Here is an 18667-nt window from a genome sequence, read left to right as displayed (position 1 = left end):
GGGTAGGGAAGTGGGGGGCGCTATGGGGGACTTTTGGGATAGCATTGGAAATGTAATTGAGGAAAATATGTAATAAAAATATTAAAAATCAAAAAAAAACCCAAAAGACCAAAAAATAAATAAATAAATAAATAAATTCATCCTGGACTTAAAATATCAAAAAAAAGATGTTTTATCTCTAAAATTAATACTGGATCAGTCAATAAATTTAGTTATTTCTCACTTAGCAGCTGTGTCTGTGTATCACAGACATGATTTATATGTCTTTTCTTTCACTGTCATCTCTTACATGTTCTCTTCATACCCAACATGCCTAATATCTTAAGGTTACATTTAATTTCTAGCATTGAAATTTCTTGATGGAAGGAATTGCAGGATAAAATGCATATCTAATCAAACAGGGCCATTAAAATCTAAAGGTTATATAATCTAACACCACAATGAAAAATGTCAAATGACTTAAAAACAGTTTTCAAGTAATATTGTCACCAGATGTGATATATCCAAGCAAATTAAAATTCAGGTAATGATGTCATAGTGACAAGATATAGTATAATGACAGGAACATTCCCATTCAGTCAGGACAATAAAAGAACATAGCCTTAGCAATACTAGCCAGAGGTTTAAATAAGAGAACAAGGAGATATGTGCATTAAAACCCAGGAGTCACTCATCTTTATCTTTATCTTTATCTTTATCTTTTTATCTTTATCTTTATCACATCATGGCACTCTTCTAAAGGGAAAGAGTTGACTGTGGCCACACTTAACTGCCATTCCAGCATTCAAGATGCTGTGGTCCTGAACAGCCATCTGTTATCCCAGCATTAAGGAGGCTTTACCAGGAGGATATGGAGTCCCAGACCATCCTAGGCTACGTAGTCAGACAATCTCAAACTTTAAAAGAAAGAAAGAAAGAAAGAAAGAAAGAAAGAAAGAAAGAAAGAAAGAAGAAGAAATCAACTGAATTTCAGAAAAGTCAAATTATAAAATTGCCTATCAACATTGAAAATTTTGTTGACCAAAAAAAAAAAAAAGAAAAAATATTTGAAGAAAAGTTAAATTCGAACTTGTAATAAAAATAAGATTACAAATCTAGTAATAAATGTACCATATAATGTATCAGATGTCTATGAAAAAAAATGAAGGACAAAAAAAAAAGCTGAAATAATTGAAGGCTTATCTTATGCTTGCTTCCAAAGGCTTTCATTGAAATTATGACTTTTTGAAGATTTGTTAGCTTTTATTCATGTGTGTGTGTCTATCTGTGTGAATGTATGTCATGTGTGTGGCCTCCCACAGAAGTCAGAAAAAAATATGCTAGGCTGCCCCCCCCCCACCCCGGGAGCTAAAGTAACGGGCTGTTGTGAGTCACCAGATACAGGGCCTGGAAATCATCGTCATCATCATCATCTTAACTTTTGAGAGGCCTCTCCAGCCTCAGTGACCACCTTTCGTAAGAAAGAATTTATAATTTCAATAAAACTATCAGGGTAACTTTTTATGTGGCAGTGGTTTATAGACTGAAAATACAGCAATGAGGACTTCTGTAACAGTGTGTGAAAATAAAGGTTCAAAGAATTCTGAGAAGCTAAACACTAGACTTTCACACACAATAGCAATGTATGCAGTTTAATAGCCATAAAAATCAAAGGATGGTATTTAAAACATGGGCAGCTGGAGTGCCGCCCACCATTAGTCCCAGCAAGGGATGCATAGGCAAGCAGATCTCTGTGAGTTCCCAGCCAACCTTATTTACACAGCAAATTCCATTCTCCTTCCAAGGGCAAAGGCTACATAGTCATAATCTATCTCAAAGGAAAGAGAGAGGGAGAGAGAGAGAGAGAGAGAGAGAGAGAGAGAGAGAGAGAGAGAGAGAGAGGAGAGGGACAGAGGGAGGGAAAAATGTTGTAAGTTAAAAATTTTCTTAAATGATTTTTCTTACACACACACACTCACATTTGTGTTTCATTGGTAGGATTTAGTTTACACATAGCTCTAGCACTGAGCTACATTCTGAGCCCTGGAAATAAATCTTTGATCCTTGAACATGCATAATCTTTTCTATTCACGACACAAACTTTAGTCTCAAGAGAAGGAAAAAAAATCTTACCAGCCAAAATAGAAAGGAGTATGTCCATGAATTTAGTTAAGATGAAAAATGTCACAAGCAGTTAATAAAATAACGAATCAAAATAGAACAGCAGTCGGGGTTGGTGGCGCACACCTTTAATCCCAGCACTCGGGAGGCAGAGGCAGGCGGATTTCTGAGTTCAAGGCCAGCCTGGTCTACAAAGTAAGTTCCAGGACAGCCAGGGCTATACATACAGAGAAACCCTGTCTCAAAAAAACAAACTAATAAACAAACAAAAAGATAGAACAGCAATTCTGAATTTATCAAATGTCGAATGAAGCTATTTAGATGCATGATACTGTGCCGCGTGGATCTTTAAACATTTCTGTTTATTTTTCCCTCCAATACAGGAATGTTTCTCGCTGAGATGATAGAGAAGTATTTCGTGTCTCCTACCCTGTTCCGAGTCATCCGCCTGGCCAGGATTGGACGAATCCTACGCCTGATCAAAGGTGCCAAGGGGATCCGCACGCTGCTCTTTGCTCTGATGATGTCCCTTCCTGCGCTGTTCAACATTGGCCTCCTGCTTTTCCTCGTCATGTTCATCTACGCCATCTTTGGGATGTCCAACTTTGCCTATGTTAAAAAGGAAGCTGGAATTAATGACATGTTCAACTTTGAGACTTTTGGCAACAGCATGATCTGCCTGTTCCAAATTACCACCTCTGCGGGCTGGGATGGACTGCTGGCCCCCATTCTCAACAGTGCACCTCCTGACTGTGACCCAAAAAAGGTTCACCCAGGAAGTTCAGTGGAAGGGGACTGTGGAAATCCATCTGTGGGAATTTTCTACTTTGTCAGCTACATCATCATATCCTTCCTGGTTGTGGTGAACATGTACATTGCTGTCATCCTGGAGAACTTCAGCGTTGCCACAGAAGAAAGTACTGAGCCCCTGAGTGAGGACGACTTTGAGATGTTCTACGAGGTCTGGGAGAAGTTCGACCCTGACGCCACCCAGTTCATAGAGTTCTGCAAGCTCTCTGACTTTGCAGCAGCCCTGGATCCTCCTCTCCTCATCGCAAAGCCAAACAAAGTCCAGCTCATTGCCATGGACCTGCCTATGGTGAGTGGAGACCGCATCCACTGCCTGGACATCTTATTTGCTTTTACAAAGAGGGTCCTGGGCGAGAGCGGAGAGATGGATTCCCTTCGTTCACAGATGGAAGAAAGGTTTATGTCAGCCAATCCTTCTAAAGTGTCCTATGAGCCCATCACAACCACACTGAAGCGAAAACAAGAGGATGTATCTGCGACTATCATTCAGCGTGCTTACAGACGGTACCGCCTTAGGCAAAACGTCAAGAATATATCAAGTATATATATAAAAGATGGAGACAGAGATGACGATTTGCCCAATAAAGAAGATATAGTTTTTGATAATGTTAACGAGAACTCAAGTCCAGAAAAGACAGATGCAACAGCCTCTACCATCTCTCCACCTTCCTATGACAGTGTCACAAAGCCAGATCAAGAGAAATATGAAACAGACAAAACAGAGAAGGAAGACAAAGAGAAAGACGAAAGCAGGAAATAGAGCTTTGGTTTTGATACACTGTTTACAGCCTGGGAAGGTGACTCACTCGTGTTAATAAGACTCTTTTACGGAGGTCTATGCCAAACTCTTTTTATCAAATATTCTCAAAGGCAGCACAGCCACTAGCTCTGATCCAATGAAACAAGAGAGAAGCATTTACACATGGCTACTTTTTGCGTTGGTCAATGATTCTTTAAGAACTGTGCGTGTGACTCTACAGGGAATAATCATTACTGCAATCAAGGGTGACTTAATCATTTTAAATATCAGAAAACCACGTAGAACATTTTCTCTTTTGCCTCCATTTCTTTCCCTAGATTCTAAGTAAATGTGTACCCATGTGAATATAGAAATTCAGGCACACATGCTCACAGTCACAAACACAAACAGGATTAGCTGTGATTTGGAATTCGATGTAAATATTTCACCTGTGATTTGCAATGAAATTCCTTGTAAAAGAAATGGGAATTAGTGATGAAGGTTTTGTCAAAACATCTTATCATTAGAGAGTCAGAATCTTTGTCCATAAAGAATTCAGTTTATATTTTGAGGTGCTGAAACTTATCCTACATTGCATCAAAATCAATTTATAGGTATCTGTAAAATGTCCTGGGACTGAAAAACATATATAGGCTACTTGTTTAAGAAATGGCTTTCATTCATATAGATTAGTATTCACCTTGATTTATGGACTTCTTTGTCATTTTGTGCTCACATGATTCTCCCTAAAAATTGCTTAGCTGGAACTTCAGGCACACATCACAGAGAACAGCTACCCAGTCTTATGCCCCTCTCTGTTTGTACAATAATCACAGAGCTTGAAGCATTATTTGAAATATAAATATCAGGTTTCTCCACATAGACATATGAATATTGTTAACAGAAAAAAATTATTTACAGCATTTTATTTACTAATATTTATCTAATCTAGTTTGCCCAATGAGACAGCTCATCACTCACGTCTAAAAGCCAGTTGCCACATTTATCTTCTTATGCAACTTTGGTTTGTCATACTTTATGTCTAAGCAAATTTAATGTCTCCTTTCTAATGAGATGTACCCTGAAATGCAGTTAGGTACTTGATACTTTAGCGCTTGTTTGAGCAGATGACTGGAGCACAGTATGGACTGCATCTCTTAAATACAATACTTAATGTGTTTGGCAGCTTCTCAGGTTACAAAGAGCCCGGCTTTTAGTGTCTATCTGTTCACCAGGTGTTTAGTATGAATGAAACGGCATTCAAAGAGTGAGTCTCGCTGGCTTGCTTTATTGCCGATGCCTTCCCTATGGAGAATTAATCCTCTGAAGCCCCATTATGTCCCCCTGTAAATAATGTAGATGTCACTTCCTTCTTAATATTCTAATTCATGCTGTGAAATTGATTTTGCATTTATCGGTCAAATAGAGCATTTTGAGATAGTTGGAGTTGCCCTGCCAAGGATTAGAAATCTACTTCATGTTTTTAAAGTACTTGTAAAAAATGAACAACCCTGGGGCATTTTCTCATAATTTTATTCCAGCCATGAGAAATCTTTCTTCTAAACACTTTATCCTTGCAGAGGAAAAAAAAAAGATGAGCTGATGAGCCATTTAAGCACAAAGGGGCTTTATTTAGAAGATTCCAAGGGGGAACTTTGAAGTAAATATATAAAACATACTTCATCAATTTGCCTATGAAACTAAAAGAGGAACACAGGAATATTGATAAAATAAGTCATTAAAACACATACTTTATAAATTTTTATTAGGTATTTTCCTCATTTACATTTCCAATGCTATCCCAAAAGTCCCCCATACCCTCCCCCCGACTCCCCTACCCACCCACTCCTACTCTTTGGCCCTGGCGTTCCCCTGTACTGGGGCATATAAAGTTTGCATGTCCAATGGGCCTCTCTTTCCAATGATGGCCGACTAGACCATCTTTTGTTACATATTCTTTATTTCTTGCCCAGTTTAAAAGAAAGAACTAAACATCCCTAGAGAGAGGAAGAGACATAGAGAGAGAGTGACTAATAGAAAGAGGGAGAGAATAAACAAGGCACCAAGGACAAAAAGAGATAATTAGACAGAACTTGTCCAGGTTTTCATACTATGTGCTCTGTCCAGTATCCTACACAAGAATCTCTTTCCAAATATTTGTCCTAAGGGATCTAAGAAGTTAAGTATGAGGCTGAAGGTTGAATACAACTGTCTTTAATCATTAACAGTTTGGGGAGCTACTTTTAAATGTCTATGGAAGATGCCAAGCAGTGGTAAGCCAGACAATACAGAGCACTGCATATCTGTCAAGCAGCTGAAATATGTTTGGGCAACTTAATGGTGAGCCACACAGAACATCCTATTAGTGACAATTTTAATACATTCAATTAAGAAACCAGGATTTTTATTATTTTGCACCCATAAAAATATAACTCTATTATCCATTTTTATGGATACAGTATGTATAAATGTTATTGATTATCTGTAATTTACTATTAATGTTTTTACAGTGACTGGTGTTTTTGTGTAAACTTAATATATGTCAGCAACTGGTTCCTCAACACAATTTTTTTAGCATTACAAAAAAATGGACAGGTATAAAGTCTCTCTTTTTTCTACATCATGTTGAACACATTTTGTTCTGAATTACATAGTTTTAAATGTAATATTAAGTTTTATATTCATATATGTTTAACATCAAAATCACTACTTATGACATTGTATCAATTTAAAAAATAGTATTTGACATTTGGATAGCATTTAATTAAAGCTAAAAAGCTTACACCCCATTTCATGTTGATTAGTGTTTGGACTAACTCTAAAATGTCATCAATGGAAGCTAGTCACTGAAATTATTTTATCTATTGGCATAGAATGGTGACTACCCAAAAAATATAAGTTAGCATTAAATAGAAGAAAGCGTACGTACGTGACCACAAATCCATGCACAGGGTTGTGTGAAGACAGGAGAACCACATTTTTCTGTTTTGTCTCTTCCCACTGTGTAAAAAGTCTAAACCTGTGGGCTATTTCTAAATTCAAATTGTCGCAATTTGCAATCATAAATGTTTAGCATGACTTTGTGGAATTTTGATAGTTTTATAAAAGAGTGAAAAACAAATGCATATGTAAATAAAGCAGCCCATACTAGCAGGTTCCTCAAATGTTAATATGTAAATAAAGCAGCCCTTACTAGCAGATTCATCAAATGTTAATATGTAAATAAAGCAGTCCTTACTAGCAGATTCGTCATACATTAGGGGAGTAATGATAAGGAGGCAACTAAATCAGGACGGTCAGTAATTGATCCGGGTTTAGAACTTGTTTTTGGAGCCATCAGTTTTTAAATATATGTTCTCACCATGTTATTGGTTGTCTGAAGAAGCAGTCAAGAATTGCTCCCAGAAAATAAGTAGCCTTGAATATATGAACGCTGTTTACAGAACCCATAGACCTGTGAATGCTCAAAATGTTTGAGTTTGTCAAAAAATTACATTGTAGTTATACTTGATACTTAAAAACTGTTAATAGAATCTAAAATAAAAGTCGCTAAAAATAAACTTATGTTGTGTTGATTTTTTGCCTCAGTGAGAATAGCACTTTTTTTAGGGCTAAATTCATTGGATCTCTAATAACAGTTGGTATTTTTTCCTTTTGTTCTCTCTCTCTCTCTCTCTCTCTCTCTCTCTCTCTCTCTCTCTTGAATCTTTGTCTTTGCAGCAAAATGTTTGGTGATTTTTGTGTAAATGACTCCTGAATGCGGAATTTAAGAAAGCAAACTCTGGAGTACCAAAGTCATTCATTCAAATCTACAACCTGGTGTGTATAGTGAGAAGAAACTGAGACAGGCAGCCACCAAAGGCAAACATTTAGCCACACGCTAATGTTTGCTTGTTTTTAACATAGGAAAGCTGCATAGCATACAAAACAGGTCTCTCTCTCTCTCTCTCTCTCTCTCTGTGTGTGTGTGTGTGTGTGTGTCAGAGTCGGAGCCATATATGAATACCAAAGGACTCATAACCTTCTGAATGAATTTCCTGGATGCATGATTTCTCCTACATGGATCTCTGTTTCTCACTGAAAATATGAGAGGGTCCTACTTGGTAGGCCCATGGGATAGAACATGAAGTGACTAGAGCCATACTTGACCACACAGAATCATGAATCAGCTTGAGTAGTGGTACAAGGGTACCAGTGCATGTGTTTCCAAGGTTTCTAGGAGTCCAGGCTACATGTAGGTTGTGCAGAACCACAGTGAAGCCCACATACATGGTCAATAATGACAATATTTCCTGTTTCACATGGGTATGTATAAGTATATTCCTAGAAGAGTTCCATGTTTTCTACTGTAAAGAATGAATATTTAGTGATGTGATGTTTACACAAATATTCTAAGTTTTAGATACTTTTTATTAACCAATATGTTAAGGTAAAAAAAATGGACATATACAGAATTTCAAATCATTCTAAAAATGTAGATATTTGTTCTAACATCTATCTATATAATTAATAAAAGCCACTGTGTTTTATTTTAGCTGTGAGCATCCTTTATTTTTGATGATCTGCAAGCAACACAGAGTAAAACTAAGAGCTGTTATGTTGTGCTATTATTTCAACCTTGGAAATAATACAATAATATTCAAAATGGTTTCAAAACATTCCAAGGGACCTCTACAATGCTATTAAAATTTGTCACAGTCACTCTGTAAAATATAATTAGAGGCACTGAAAGGTAACATAATTCATTTCAACAATGGTTATTGGCATGGATAGATATTTCCAACCTCAGAAAAGCTCAACTCTTCCATGCTGTAAACTGCACTAATCATTAACTCAAGCAAAATGAGATGCAGAACCCATGACAATTTTTGTCATAGGAAGAGCTAGAACAGAGGGGATTCTGCTGAGACAACACCTCATGAACACAACAGAGGAATGTGAATAATTGACAGTTACATGCAAGAGAGCAAGCATATATCACTTAGCGCCAATCTACCACTACGAGAGTTGTTCTTTCAGTAGTGATTAATCTGTCTGTAGGAAGCTAATTTGATAAGATTTGAGAAACTTCTGTAATGTTTGTCCTGTGGTCTAGCTGAAAGATCAGACATTCCTATAAATATCAAAAAATCAGCCGGGCGGTGGTGGCGCATGCCTTTAATCCCAGCACTTGGGAGTCAGAGGCAGGCAGATTTCTGAGTTCGAGGCCAGCCTGGTCTACAAAGTGAGTTCCAGGAGAGCCAGGGCTTACAGAGAAATCCTGTCTTCAAAAAACAAAAAACAAACAAACAACAACAAAAAATCTAGAAGAACAGAGCAAAAAATACTTCGCTTGTTCCACTTGCTTAGGGGTCCTAAATTGTATTCTTATCGAAACAGAATATCTTTAAAGTTATATTCCATTATCAAAATGTAATTTTCTAAAATACTAATATAATTCATATAAAATTCAGTAAAATATAGAATGTATAATTTATCAAAAATATATCTCATTAAAAAGAACACTCTCCACTAAATTTTAATTATTTCCACATGCTTCTAAACTTAAACTAGTTTTCTATGTGTTCATTAAACAAAAACATTCTTTTACTTATGGTTGATCCTGCAGTTGTTTGTGAATCCCAAGATTTACTTTCTCCATTTTTAAGGTATATTTCCCATGCCTTTATCAATTAAAAAATGTTTATATGTGATTTTTTCCAGTATTTGAGAACACAAAGTATTATGTGAGAATTCTAACTCACTCATATAAGCGGTTTGAAACAGTTGTAACACAGGAATTTCACTTTAAAGAAGCAAAAATAGTAACCTTATTTTTAGTGACCTTACAAACCACCTCGTAACCTCCCATCCCCTGACCCTATTCCTGCTCAGTCCTTTATATCTTAGTCCCCTCTCTTCTTTCTTTTCACAAGTGTTCCACTAATGTTCTCATTTAAAAAAAAAATGGGTTGTGAGGTAGTGGGTTTCCATATGTTTGTTCACATCTCTTTAATTTCCCTATGTGATCGCACAGGACTATTCCCAGAAAACATGGGTCATTATTTGAAAATAGTGCAAGGTACAGGGCATGGTATATCAACCCTATGAGTTATTAGTCAAATACAGGTCTCCAAAATGACACAAGCTATTAGCATTGATTTTCTTTACCCACCATAGCTACATTATAAATCCCTACTGAGGAAGATGCCAAATAATTTGAATTCTGGATATAGAGACATCAATACAAACCTACCCAGAAACTTTCTCTGCTGGCTAGTGCTGGCTCTCCTTTCATAGTGATGAAAACAGCTGTGGAGGATGCTGGGAGAGAAAAGATATTGATGATTTTAACTAGTGCTGGACAATACACGCCGTGACACCAACTGTTAAGTTTTATGTCAACTTAACACAAGCTGGAGTCATTTGGGAAGAGAAATTCTCAACTGAGAAAATGCCCCCATATATCCACCTATAAGCAAGTCAGTAGTGCATGCAGTTTCTTAATTATTGATTAATGTGGGAAGGCCCAGTGGCCCTTGGCAGGTGGTCCTGAGTTCTATAAGAAAGCAGGCTAAGCAAGCCATGAGGAGCAAGTCAGTAAGGAGCCCTCCTCCATAGCCTTTGAGTCAGCTCCTGCCTCTAAGTTCCTACTCTGTAAGAGTTTCTGCTAAGTGAAGGACTCAGTGAAGGACTGTAATGCTGAAAATGAAAAAAAAATGTCAAGTTGCTTTGGGTTATGGAGTTTCATCAAAGCAATAGAACACCTAACTAAAACATCAACCTTATAGTTAAAATGTGCCTAGTGGACAATAGTGGCACCACTATTAGAGTGTTAACTATTAGAGTAACTAACACTTTCTATTAGATTTGAGCCTTGCTCTACCTGAGGTAATCACAGGCCTGGTCATAAGCCTATAGCTGAGGAGATCATAGACCCGAGGATATAACATACTCCTGTCCTGTTGCTAAATGGCACACTCTCAAAGTGCCTCCTAAGTATTTATGTTTACGCACATAGACACTGGTTGCTCTCAACCTTGGTCAGATCATCTTCCTTTTTGCAACAGACAATGGAGAGATGTGTATCTGTGAAAGGGCTGAGATAAGAGACTGAAGTGCTCAGTCCTAAATGCAATGTCTCTATCAACCACAGCACCAGCATCAAGGCTCATTACAGAAGACAGTAAAGAAAGAATGCCAGGGCTGGAGGGTATGAAGAAGTGCTGAGACATGTCCTTTGGGACATGGCATGGTTACTGTAATAGTGGTCTCACAACAGCTTAGATAAATAAGATCATGACAGACAAAATCTCTGCATGGATGAGGTAGATGGCTGATGATAGATGGTAAATGGTAGATATCCCATCCTGTAAAAAGAATAGATAGAAGGGAGAATAGTTTTCTATAGAGGACATGATCAACAGTTATTTTCTCATCTCCCATAGATGTCATCTTCCATAGATGGGCCCAGACACATGCACATATGAGAAATTGGAAATAATTAAGACAAATGTTGGGGGATATGAAAGAAATTGTAGGGGGGAATAGGGTAGATATGTTCATATTTCATTTTATACATGAATGAAATTCTCAATGTAACAGTCTCCATGCAGAAAACACAAACAATTACAGTTAGTCTCTGCCTGAAAAGGATAAGTAAGCCAAGGAAGTAAATTTTCAGCTGCTAATTGTGTGTGATAATTTGTCATGAGGTATTGAAGACATATATATTCTCTTAAATTTCAGTGTGCTGGGCTAATGCATTGGGATGAGTGACTAGGAAATGTTTCGTTCATTTTGTTTTGATTAAGCAAAATGGCTAACATACTGTGGAAGTAAAAAGTGGGGAAAGCCAAAGAAAGGAAGAGAGATACATTGATCACACACACACACACCAAACAAAACTCAAACCAAGAAGGCAATAGTTAGTCTTAGATGTTTAAAGGGGATTTTTCACCCCTGGTTACCATGCTTTTCATATCTACCATTTAGAGTGTATTCTTTTTTTGGCTTCAAGACATCTCATTAATTTATAATTGGAAGCTAAAGGAAGTGGTTGACTTTAAGCGATATATTCTCTAGGTCAATGAGAACATGGCATATACCCAACAGCCCATGTATTTCCCGTGTAAGCTAAAGAGAACTGCAGCAGTGTATTTCCAAATGCCACTTGTATGTCATAAACATATTTCCAAGTCTATACATGCCGGAAGGGAAGCAAAGTATATTAAAGCCCCAGCTTAGCATAGTGCATCATATACGACCAGGCAGCCAAGGTATCACTGTGTTTGTGTCGGTTCCTGTTAGTTCAGAGTGTCACAATCAAACACCAGATTCCAGGGAGCTAAAACAAAGAATTATATTTTGGGAGATTTTATTTTATTTTATTTTATTTTATTTTATTTTATTTTATTTTATTTTATTTTATTTTATATGTCCAAATGCAGGCTTCTGACTACCTTGGCACCCAGGTACATTTCTGCTCTGAACTTGTAGAGGTCTTCATTCTCATAGGAATTCACATGGTCCTCATAGGAAAAGTATCTATCTCTGGTCTCTTCTTCTACTAAAGCTATTATTCCCCATGGTAATGATCATAGCATATATCTCACCATCCCTTGAATGGTTTCCTAATAACCCTCTTTCTTGCCTATCTATGATTCTTCACTAATATTTATTCATAATGCAAATCCACTGCTTGACTTTAGATCCCATCACCAATGCTTCACCCATTGCCCCAGACTCCATCCTTCATCACTTGTTCCCCTTTAAAACCCAATACAATAACTTCTTGAATCCAACTCCCCAACTCAACACACTTTCAAATCTTTTCTCAGCACATGTAGCCAGCATGCTTTTGCTCAATAATGTTTTTGTGTGCTTCAAAATTTGCATAATTACCTTCTTTGGAACTCGGTAGCATTTTTCTCTTAGTATTATGAGCACTCTTAAAACCCTTAGTAATGCTTTTATGAAGTCGGTACTAATTTGCCAATAAACCATACTCTGGCTGCAAGCCCTAAGTCATGCCTGCTTCTCTTGCCTTTAGTTGTCTATTTTACTATCATCATCTGTGTTCCTCTATCTTAACAGCTATCCCTCCTGTTTACCTTGTTTTTAAACAGTAATGTGCTACATGCTTAGATCAACCTGTGTAATGGTCAGAGAGAGATTTTCCTTTCAATATTGATATTTATTTGAAAATAGCAGAGCACAATAGTAGGAATATACACATACATTTTGAGGCCAACCCCTTCCCCAACACCCAGATTTTAAAGATAAATTCAGGAGGATTAAATAATATATTTTAAAGGAGGAGTCTTTATCTACAAGGCTTGGTAAGTGTGGCACCACTGTGAGGATGAACAGAAAGTTACTGAGCAGATGCACTTACAGAAAATGATTTTTTAAATATGTGATCATGGCGCACCTTCTATAAGGGTGTGGTTTGGGAGACTTTGTGGCCTGTTATTATCAACTACCCATGTAAAAGCACTTTATCTTCATTGCCTCCTAGCTGTACTTATTTACTTGTTATCAAAACTGGCCCAAGTGAACCAAGTTTTAGGTTCTGATAACTTTCTGACATACATTGTCCATAGAACACAGTCCTGGAGGGGGCTCCAACATGAATAATGATGTGGATCTGAACTAGACTATTCCTAAAATGAACAAACATAACTGATTATGGTAAATATCAAGTTTATAACTTTTTCTCAATAGTATTATGTGTAAGTAAAAAATAAAAACAAATAATATCAAGTACAAAATAATAATCCTACATTAAAGCACCTCTCCCTGAAGGTTTCTCAACACTGTTAATTTTTGAGTTACTTAATTCCTTGTTGTCGGGCACCACCTAGTGGATTGTCCTGTGCATAGCCACATCCCAATGTCTGTGATTATTACATGTCAATAGCTCTTCTAATTATATATAATATAACAAAGATATCTCTAGACTCTGCCAACTTTTTCCTGGGGACAAAAATCTTCTTCGTTTGAGAACAATTGTTCTTGGCTTTGTTTATCAATAAATAGTGAACGATCTTTTCTACCCTTGCTAATAACTATATGCAATAACTACAGAGGTGGGGTTCTGAAAGGACCCTGATATAGCTGTCTCTTGTGAGGCTATGCCAGTGCCTGGCAAACACAAAAGTGGATGCTCACAGTCATCAATAGGATGGAACACAGGGCCCCCAATGGAGGAGCTAGAGAAAGCACCCAAGGAGCTAAAGGGGTCGGCAACCCTATAGGTAGAACAACAATATGAACTAATCAGTGCCCCCAGAGCTCATATCTCTAGCTGCATATGTAGCAGAAGATGGCCTAGTCTGCCATCAGTGGAAAGAGAGGCCCCTTGGTCTTGCAAACTTTATATGCCCAAGTACAGGGAAGCTCCAGGGTCAAGAAGTAGGAGAGGGTGGGTAGGGGAGCAGGGCGGAGGGAGGGTATAGGGGACTTTTGGGATAGCATTTGAAATGTAAATGAAGAAAATATCTAATAAAAATTTAAAAAATGAACTTCACAAAAAAGTATCTTAAACTAATAGTGTTTTAAGTAAGTTTTTGCATCCTTAATGAATAAATGGTACCTTACTTTATTGCATATCGAAATGTATATCTGCAGTTATATTTTCTTGTACCTTAGATGTCGAATAAACAGGTTCATCAACTTTTTCCACATGCTTTTTATTCTAGAGCATGGGGCTTCCCATTTTTCAAATGAGTTTGGTTAATGCAATGTGTCAAAAGAGATTTGGCTTAAGAAGAAAGACATCATAGTCATTACATGGCCTGAGACTTACTCCGTGTTTTAAGTTAGAAGTACTCTGTATTCATTACAATATTTATATGCTGCCTCCAGAAAACAAGTATACCATATACTTTTTGTTTTATGTTTTGTTTGCCTTGTTTTTGTTGATTTATTTTGTTTTTTGTTGTTGTTGTTGTTGATGTTGTTGTTGTTTGATTTTTAGAGACAAAGTTTCTCTGGTTGTCCTGGAAATCTCTCTGTAGACCAAGCTGACCACAAACTCAGAGATCCTCTTGTCTCTGCCTCCTGAGTACTAGGATTAAAGGTGTGCATCACCCCCACCCTGTCAAGATTTTTATTCTTAAGAGTAACTGCCCACTCCTGAATGATTCAAAATTAAATATCACATTTAATTTGAGGTTTTGGGTTCAAATATTTTCAAGATATCTAAGGAAATAAATGAATAAAGCCTTCTGGAAATTCTCTTCTCTTTAAGTAGTAAAACTTACTGCAATGATTCAGATGATCATTGTCAGAACTCTGAGAATTAGCTATGCGAAAGTTTTAGGGGAGCTCTTGACTTTAGGGAAGATCGACGAGTTTCACAATAGACTGGTGACCAAGCCAATCTGTACATGAGCCTATGGAGGCCATTCCCGATTATGCCACTACAGCATACTTTTATATGTAGGGAAATTCTACAGCATCAAAGTAACAGGAACTAACAACTCTTGGTCATTGATATATCTGACCATCAGTAGATTCAATTCACCAATAAAAAGACACGGGCTAACAGACTAGACAGCAAACAAGATCCATAATTCTGTGGCATACAAGAAACACACTTCACTATCAGAACTTCAAAGAACTAATCTCAATACTCCTCAAATTATTTCACAAAATAGAAACGCAAGGAAAACTGCCAAACTCATTCAACAAAGCCTCAGTCACCTTGATACCTAAACTACACAAAGATTCAATAAAGAAAGAGAATTTCACAATTTCTCTTATTAACACGGATGCAAAAATATTAAATAAAATGTTTGCTGACAGAATCCAGGAACGTATCAAAATCTTCATCCCCCATGATCAAGTAAGCCTCATCCCAGGGACACAGGATTTGTTCAATATACAAGAATCCATCAATGTAATCTGTCATATAAACAAACTAAATTTTTAAAAATCACGTGATCATCTCATTAAATGTGAAAAGACCTTTAACAAAATCCAACAGCCCTTCATGTTAAAAATTTTAGAGAGATCAGGGATACAAGGAACATACCTTAACATAATCAAAACAATATACAGCAAGCCAATAGCCAACATCAAATTAAATGGAGAGAAACTTAAAGCAATTCCACTAAAATCAGGAACAACAAAAGGCTGCCCATCCTCTCCCTATCTATTCAATATAGTGCTTGAAATTCTAGCTAGAGCAATAAGACAGCTAAAGGAGATCAAGGGGATACAAATTTGAAAAGAAGTCAAGGTGTTGCTATTTGGGAATGATATAATAGTATACATAAGCAACCCCAAAACTTCAAGAGAATGCCTACAGCTGATAAACACCTTCAGCAAAGTGGGTGGATACAAAATTAACTCACAGAAATCAGTAGCCTTCCATTATACAAATGATAAATGGGCTGAGAAAGAAATTAGGAAAACAACACCCTTTACAATAGCCATGAATAATATAAAATATCTTGATGTAACTCTGACCAAGCAAGTGAAAAACCTGTATGACAAGAACCTCAAGACCCTCAAAAAAGATGTTGAGAAATATGTTAGAAGATGGAAAGATCTCCCATGCTCAAGGATTGATGGGACTAACATAGTGAAAATGGCCATCCTACCAAGAGCAATATACAGATTCAGTGCAATCCCAATTAAAATTCCAACACAATTATTCACAGACATGGAAAGAGCAATTCTCAACTTCATATGGAAAAAAAAACAGGATAGCCAAAACAATACTCAACAATAAGAGATCTTCTAGGGGATTCGCCATTCTTGACTTCAAGCTATATTACAAAGCAGTCATGATTAAAAAACCATGTGGTATTGGTACAGAGACAGATAGGTCAATCAATGGAATAGAATCAAAATTCAGAAATAAACCAACAAACCTATAGAACTTTATGTTTGATAAAGGACCCAAAAACACACAGTGGGAGGAAAAGACATCTTCAATAAATGGTGCTGCTCTAACTGGATGTATGTATGTAGAATAATACAGATAGATCCCTACCTATCAACCTGCATAATACTCAAGTCCAAGTGGATCAAAGCTGTTAATGTAAAACTGGATACACTAAATCTAATAGAACAAAAAGTGGGGAATAGCTTTGAATTTCTTGGTACAGGAGACAATTTCCTGAACAGAACACCAATGGATTAGACTGCAAGATTGACAATTGATAAACTGTCCCTCATGAAACTGAAAAGCTTCTGTAAGTCAAAGGACACTGTCAAGAGGACAAAATAGCAGCCTATAGATTGCGACCAAATCATCAATCACCCTACATCTGACAGAGGGCTAACATCCAAAATGTATAAAGAACTCAGGAAGTTAGACATTAAGAATTTGAATGACCCAATTAAAAATGGGTACACAGCTAAACAGAATTCTCAACAGAGGAATCCTGAATAGTTAAGAAGCACTTAAAAAATGTCCCTAGTCATCAGGAAAATGAAAATCAAAATATCTCTGAGATTTCATCTTCCATTTATCAGAATGGTTAAGATCAAAAACTCAAGAGATAGCAAATGCTGGCAAGAATGTGGAGAAAAGGGAACACTCTATTGCTAGTGGGAATATAAACTTGTTCACCACTTTGGAAACCAATTTGGCAGTTTCTCAGAAAACCAGGAATAGGCCTACCTCAAGAACTGGCTATATCACTCATAGGCATACACCCAAACGATGTTCCACTATACCATGGGGATTTTTGACCAACTGTGTTCATAGAAGCTTTTTTCACAATAGCCAGAAACTGGAAACCACCTAAATGTCCCTCAACTAAAGAACTGGATGAAGATAATGTGGCACATCTACACAATGGAATACTATTCAGCTATTTAAAAAAAGGCATCATGAATTTCAAAGGCAAGTGAATGAAGTTTGATAATATCATCAGGATGGTATTATTAAGCATCGCATGTACTTGCTTATAAGAGGATGTTAGCCACAAAACACAGGACACCCATGCTACAGTCCACAGACCCAAAGAAGCTAAGCAAGAAGGAAGGTCCAAGTGAGAATGCTTGAATCTCACTTAGAAGGGGGAGGAAACTGGGTGGAAAATGGGATGGGAAGGGAAATGGGGGGCACAGTTTAGGTGAGGGGAGAGACAGGAGATATGATCAGATGGCCATCAGAATAAATAGAAATCTGAAATTGTAGTGGGGAGGAGGGGTTATCTCCAGGACATGGATCTGGGATAGGGGAGGTGTCAATGGGTTGACCTTATTTGTGACTCACTGCATTGGGGATATGAAACCTAAATAGGACACCCCCTGTAGTCAATCAGGAACCCCAGTGAGAGATAGGGACACCAACCCATCCACAATACTTGTAACCCAAAATCTATCCTGTCTACAAGAAATGTAGAGACAAAGATAGAGCAGAGACTGGGGGGGATGACCAAACAATAACTGGCCCAACTAGAGAACAATCCCATGAGCAAGCACCAATCCCTTACACTATTAGTAATATTCTGCTAGGCTTACAAACAGGAGTCTAGCAAGACTGTCCTCTGAGAGTCTCCACCCAGCAGCTGACTCAGATGGATGCAGAGACCATACAGTCAAACAGTGGATGGAGCTCAGAGGTTGTTACAGAAGAGTTGGGGAAAGAATTGAGAGCCTCATAGAGGATTGGAACTCCATAGGATGAGCAACAGAATCAACTACCCTGGAACCTTGTGGCTCTCTGAGACTGAACCACCAACCAAAGAGCATACATAGACTGGACTTAACCCGACCCCCACCCCCACATATGTAGCAGATGTGCAGCTAGGCCTTCTTGAGGGTACAGGAAAACTGGAGCAGGGGCTATCCCAAAGCTTTTGCCTCTCTGTGGCATAGGTTCTCCTAGCAGGGCTACTTTGTCTAGCCTCAGTGGGAGAGGTTGTGCCTAGACCTGCAGAGACTTAATGTGCCAGAGTAGGAGAATTCCCAGGGGAGCCTCCACCCTCTCAGAGGAGAGACTGTGGAGGGGGTGACCAGTCTCTCTCTCTCTCTCTCTCTCTCTCTCTCTCTCTCTCTCTCTCTCTCTCTCTC

General features: G+C 37.6%; 1 protein-coding gene and 1 long non-coding RNA gene across 5 annotated transcripts in view; one reads left to right on the top strand and one right to left on the bottom strand.

Moving 5' to 3' along the window:
* Scn9a (sodium voltage-gated channel alpha subunit 9) overlaps window positions 1-4993 on the top strand; it is a 152273-nt gene extending 147280 nt beyond the window's left edge. For both annotated transcript variants that reach the window (XM_021180644.2, XM_021180636.2), the window contains exon 27: window positions 2484-4993. In XM_021180644.2, coding sequence (XP_021036303.1) covers window positions 2484-3670 — 1187 coding nt within the window. In that variant the 3' untranslated portion in view covers window positions 3671-4993. The remainder of the gene's footprint in view (window positions 1-2483) is intronic.
* Window positions 1-18667, bottom strand: part of LOC110308243 — a 64069-nt gene that overhangs the window by 21443 nt on the left and 23959 nt on the right. For 2 of the 3 annotated variants that reach the window (XR_003835430.1, XR_003835429.1), the window contains exon 2: window positions 2530-2709. This is a non-coding gene — a long non-coding RNA (uncharacterized LOC110308243). Of the gene's footprint in view, window positions 1-2529; window positions 2710-9884; window positions 9954-18667 lie in introns of those variants that run through there. The other variant, XR_003835431.1, reaches the window with a different exon arrangement.

Source organism: Mus caroli, chromosome 2 (genome assembly GCF_900094665.2).
Source record: "Mus caroli chromosome 2, CAROLI_EIJ_v1.1, whole genome shotgun sequence".
Classification (NCBI taxonomy): domain Eukaryota; kingdom Metazoa; phylum Chordata; class Mammalia; order Rodentia; family Muridae; genus Mus; species Mus caroli.
The sequence above is the reverse complement of the archived record's forward strand: the minus strand, read 5'-3'. Positions and strand labels throughout refer to the sequence as shown.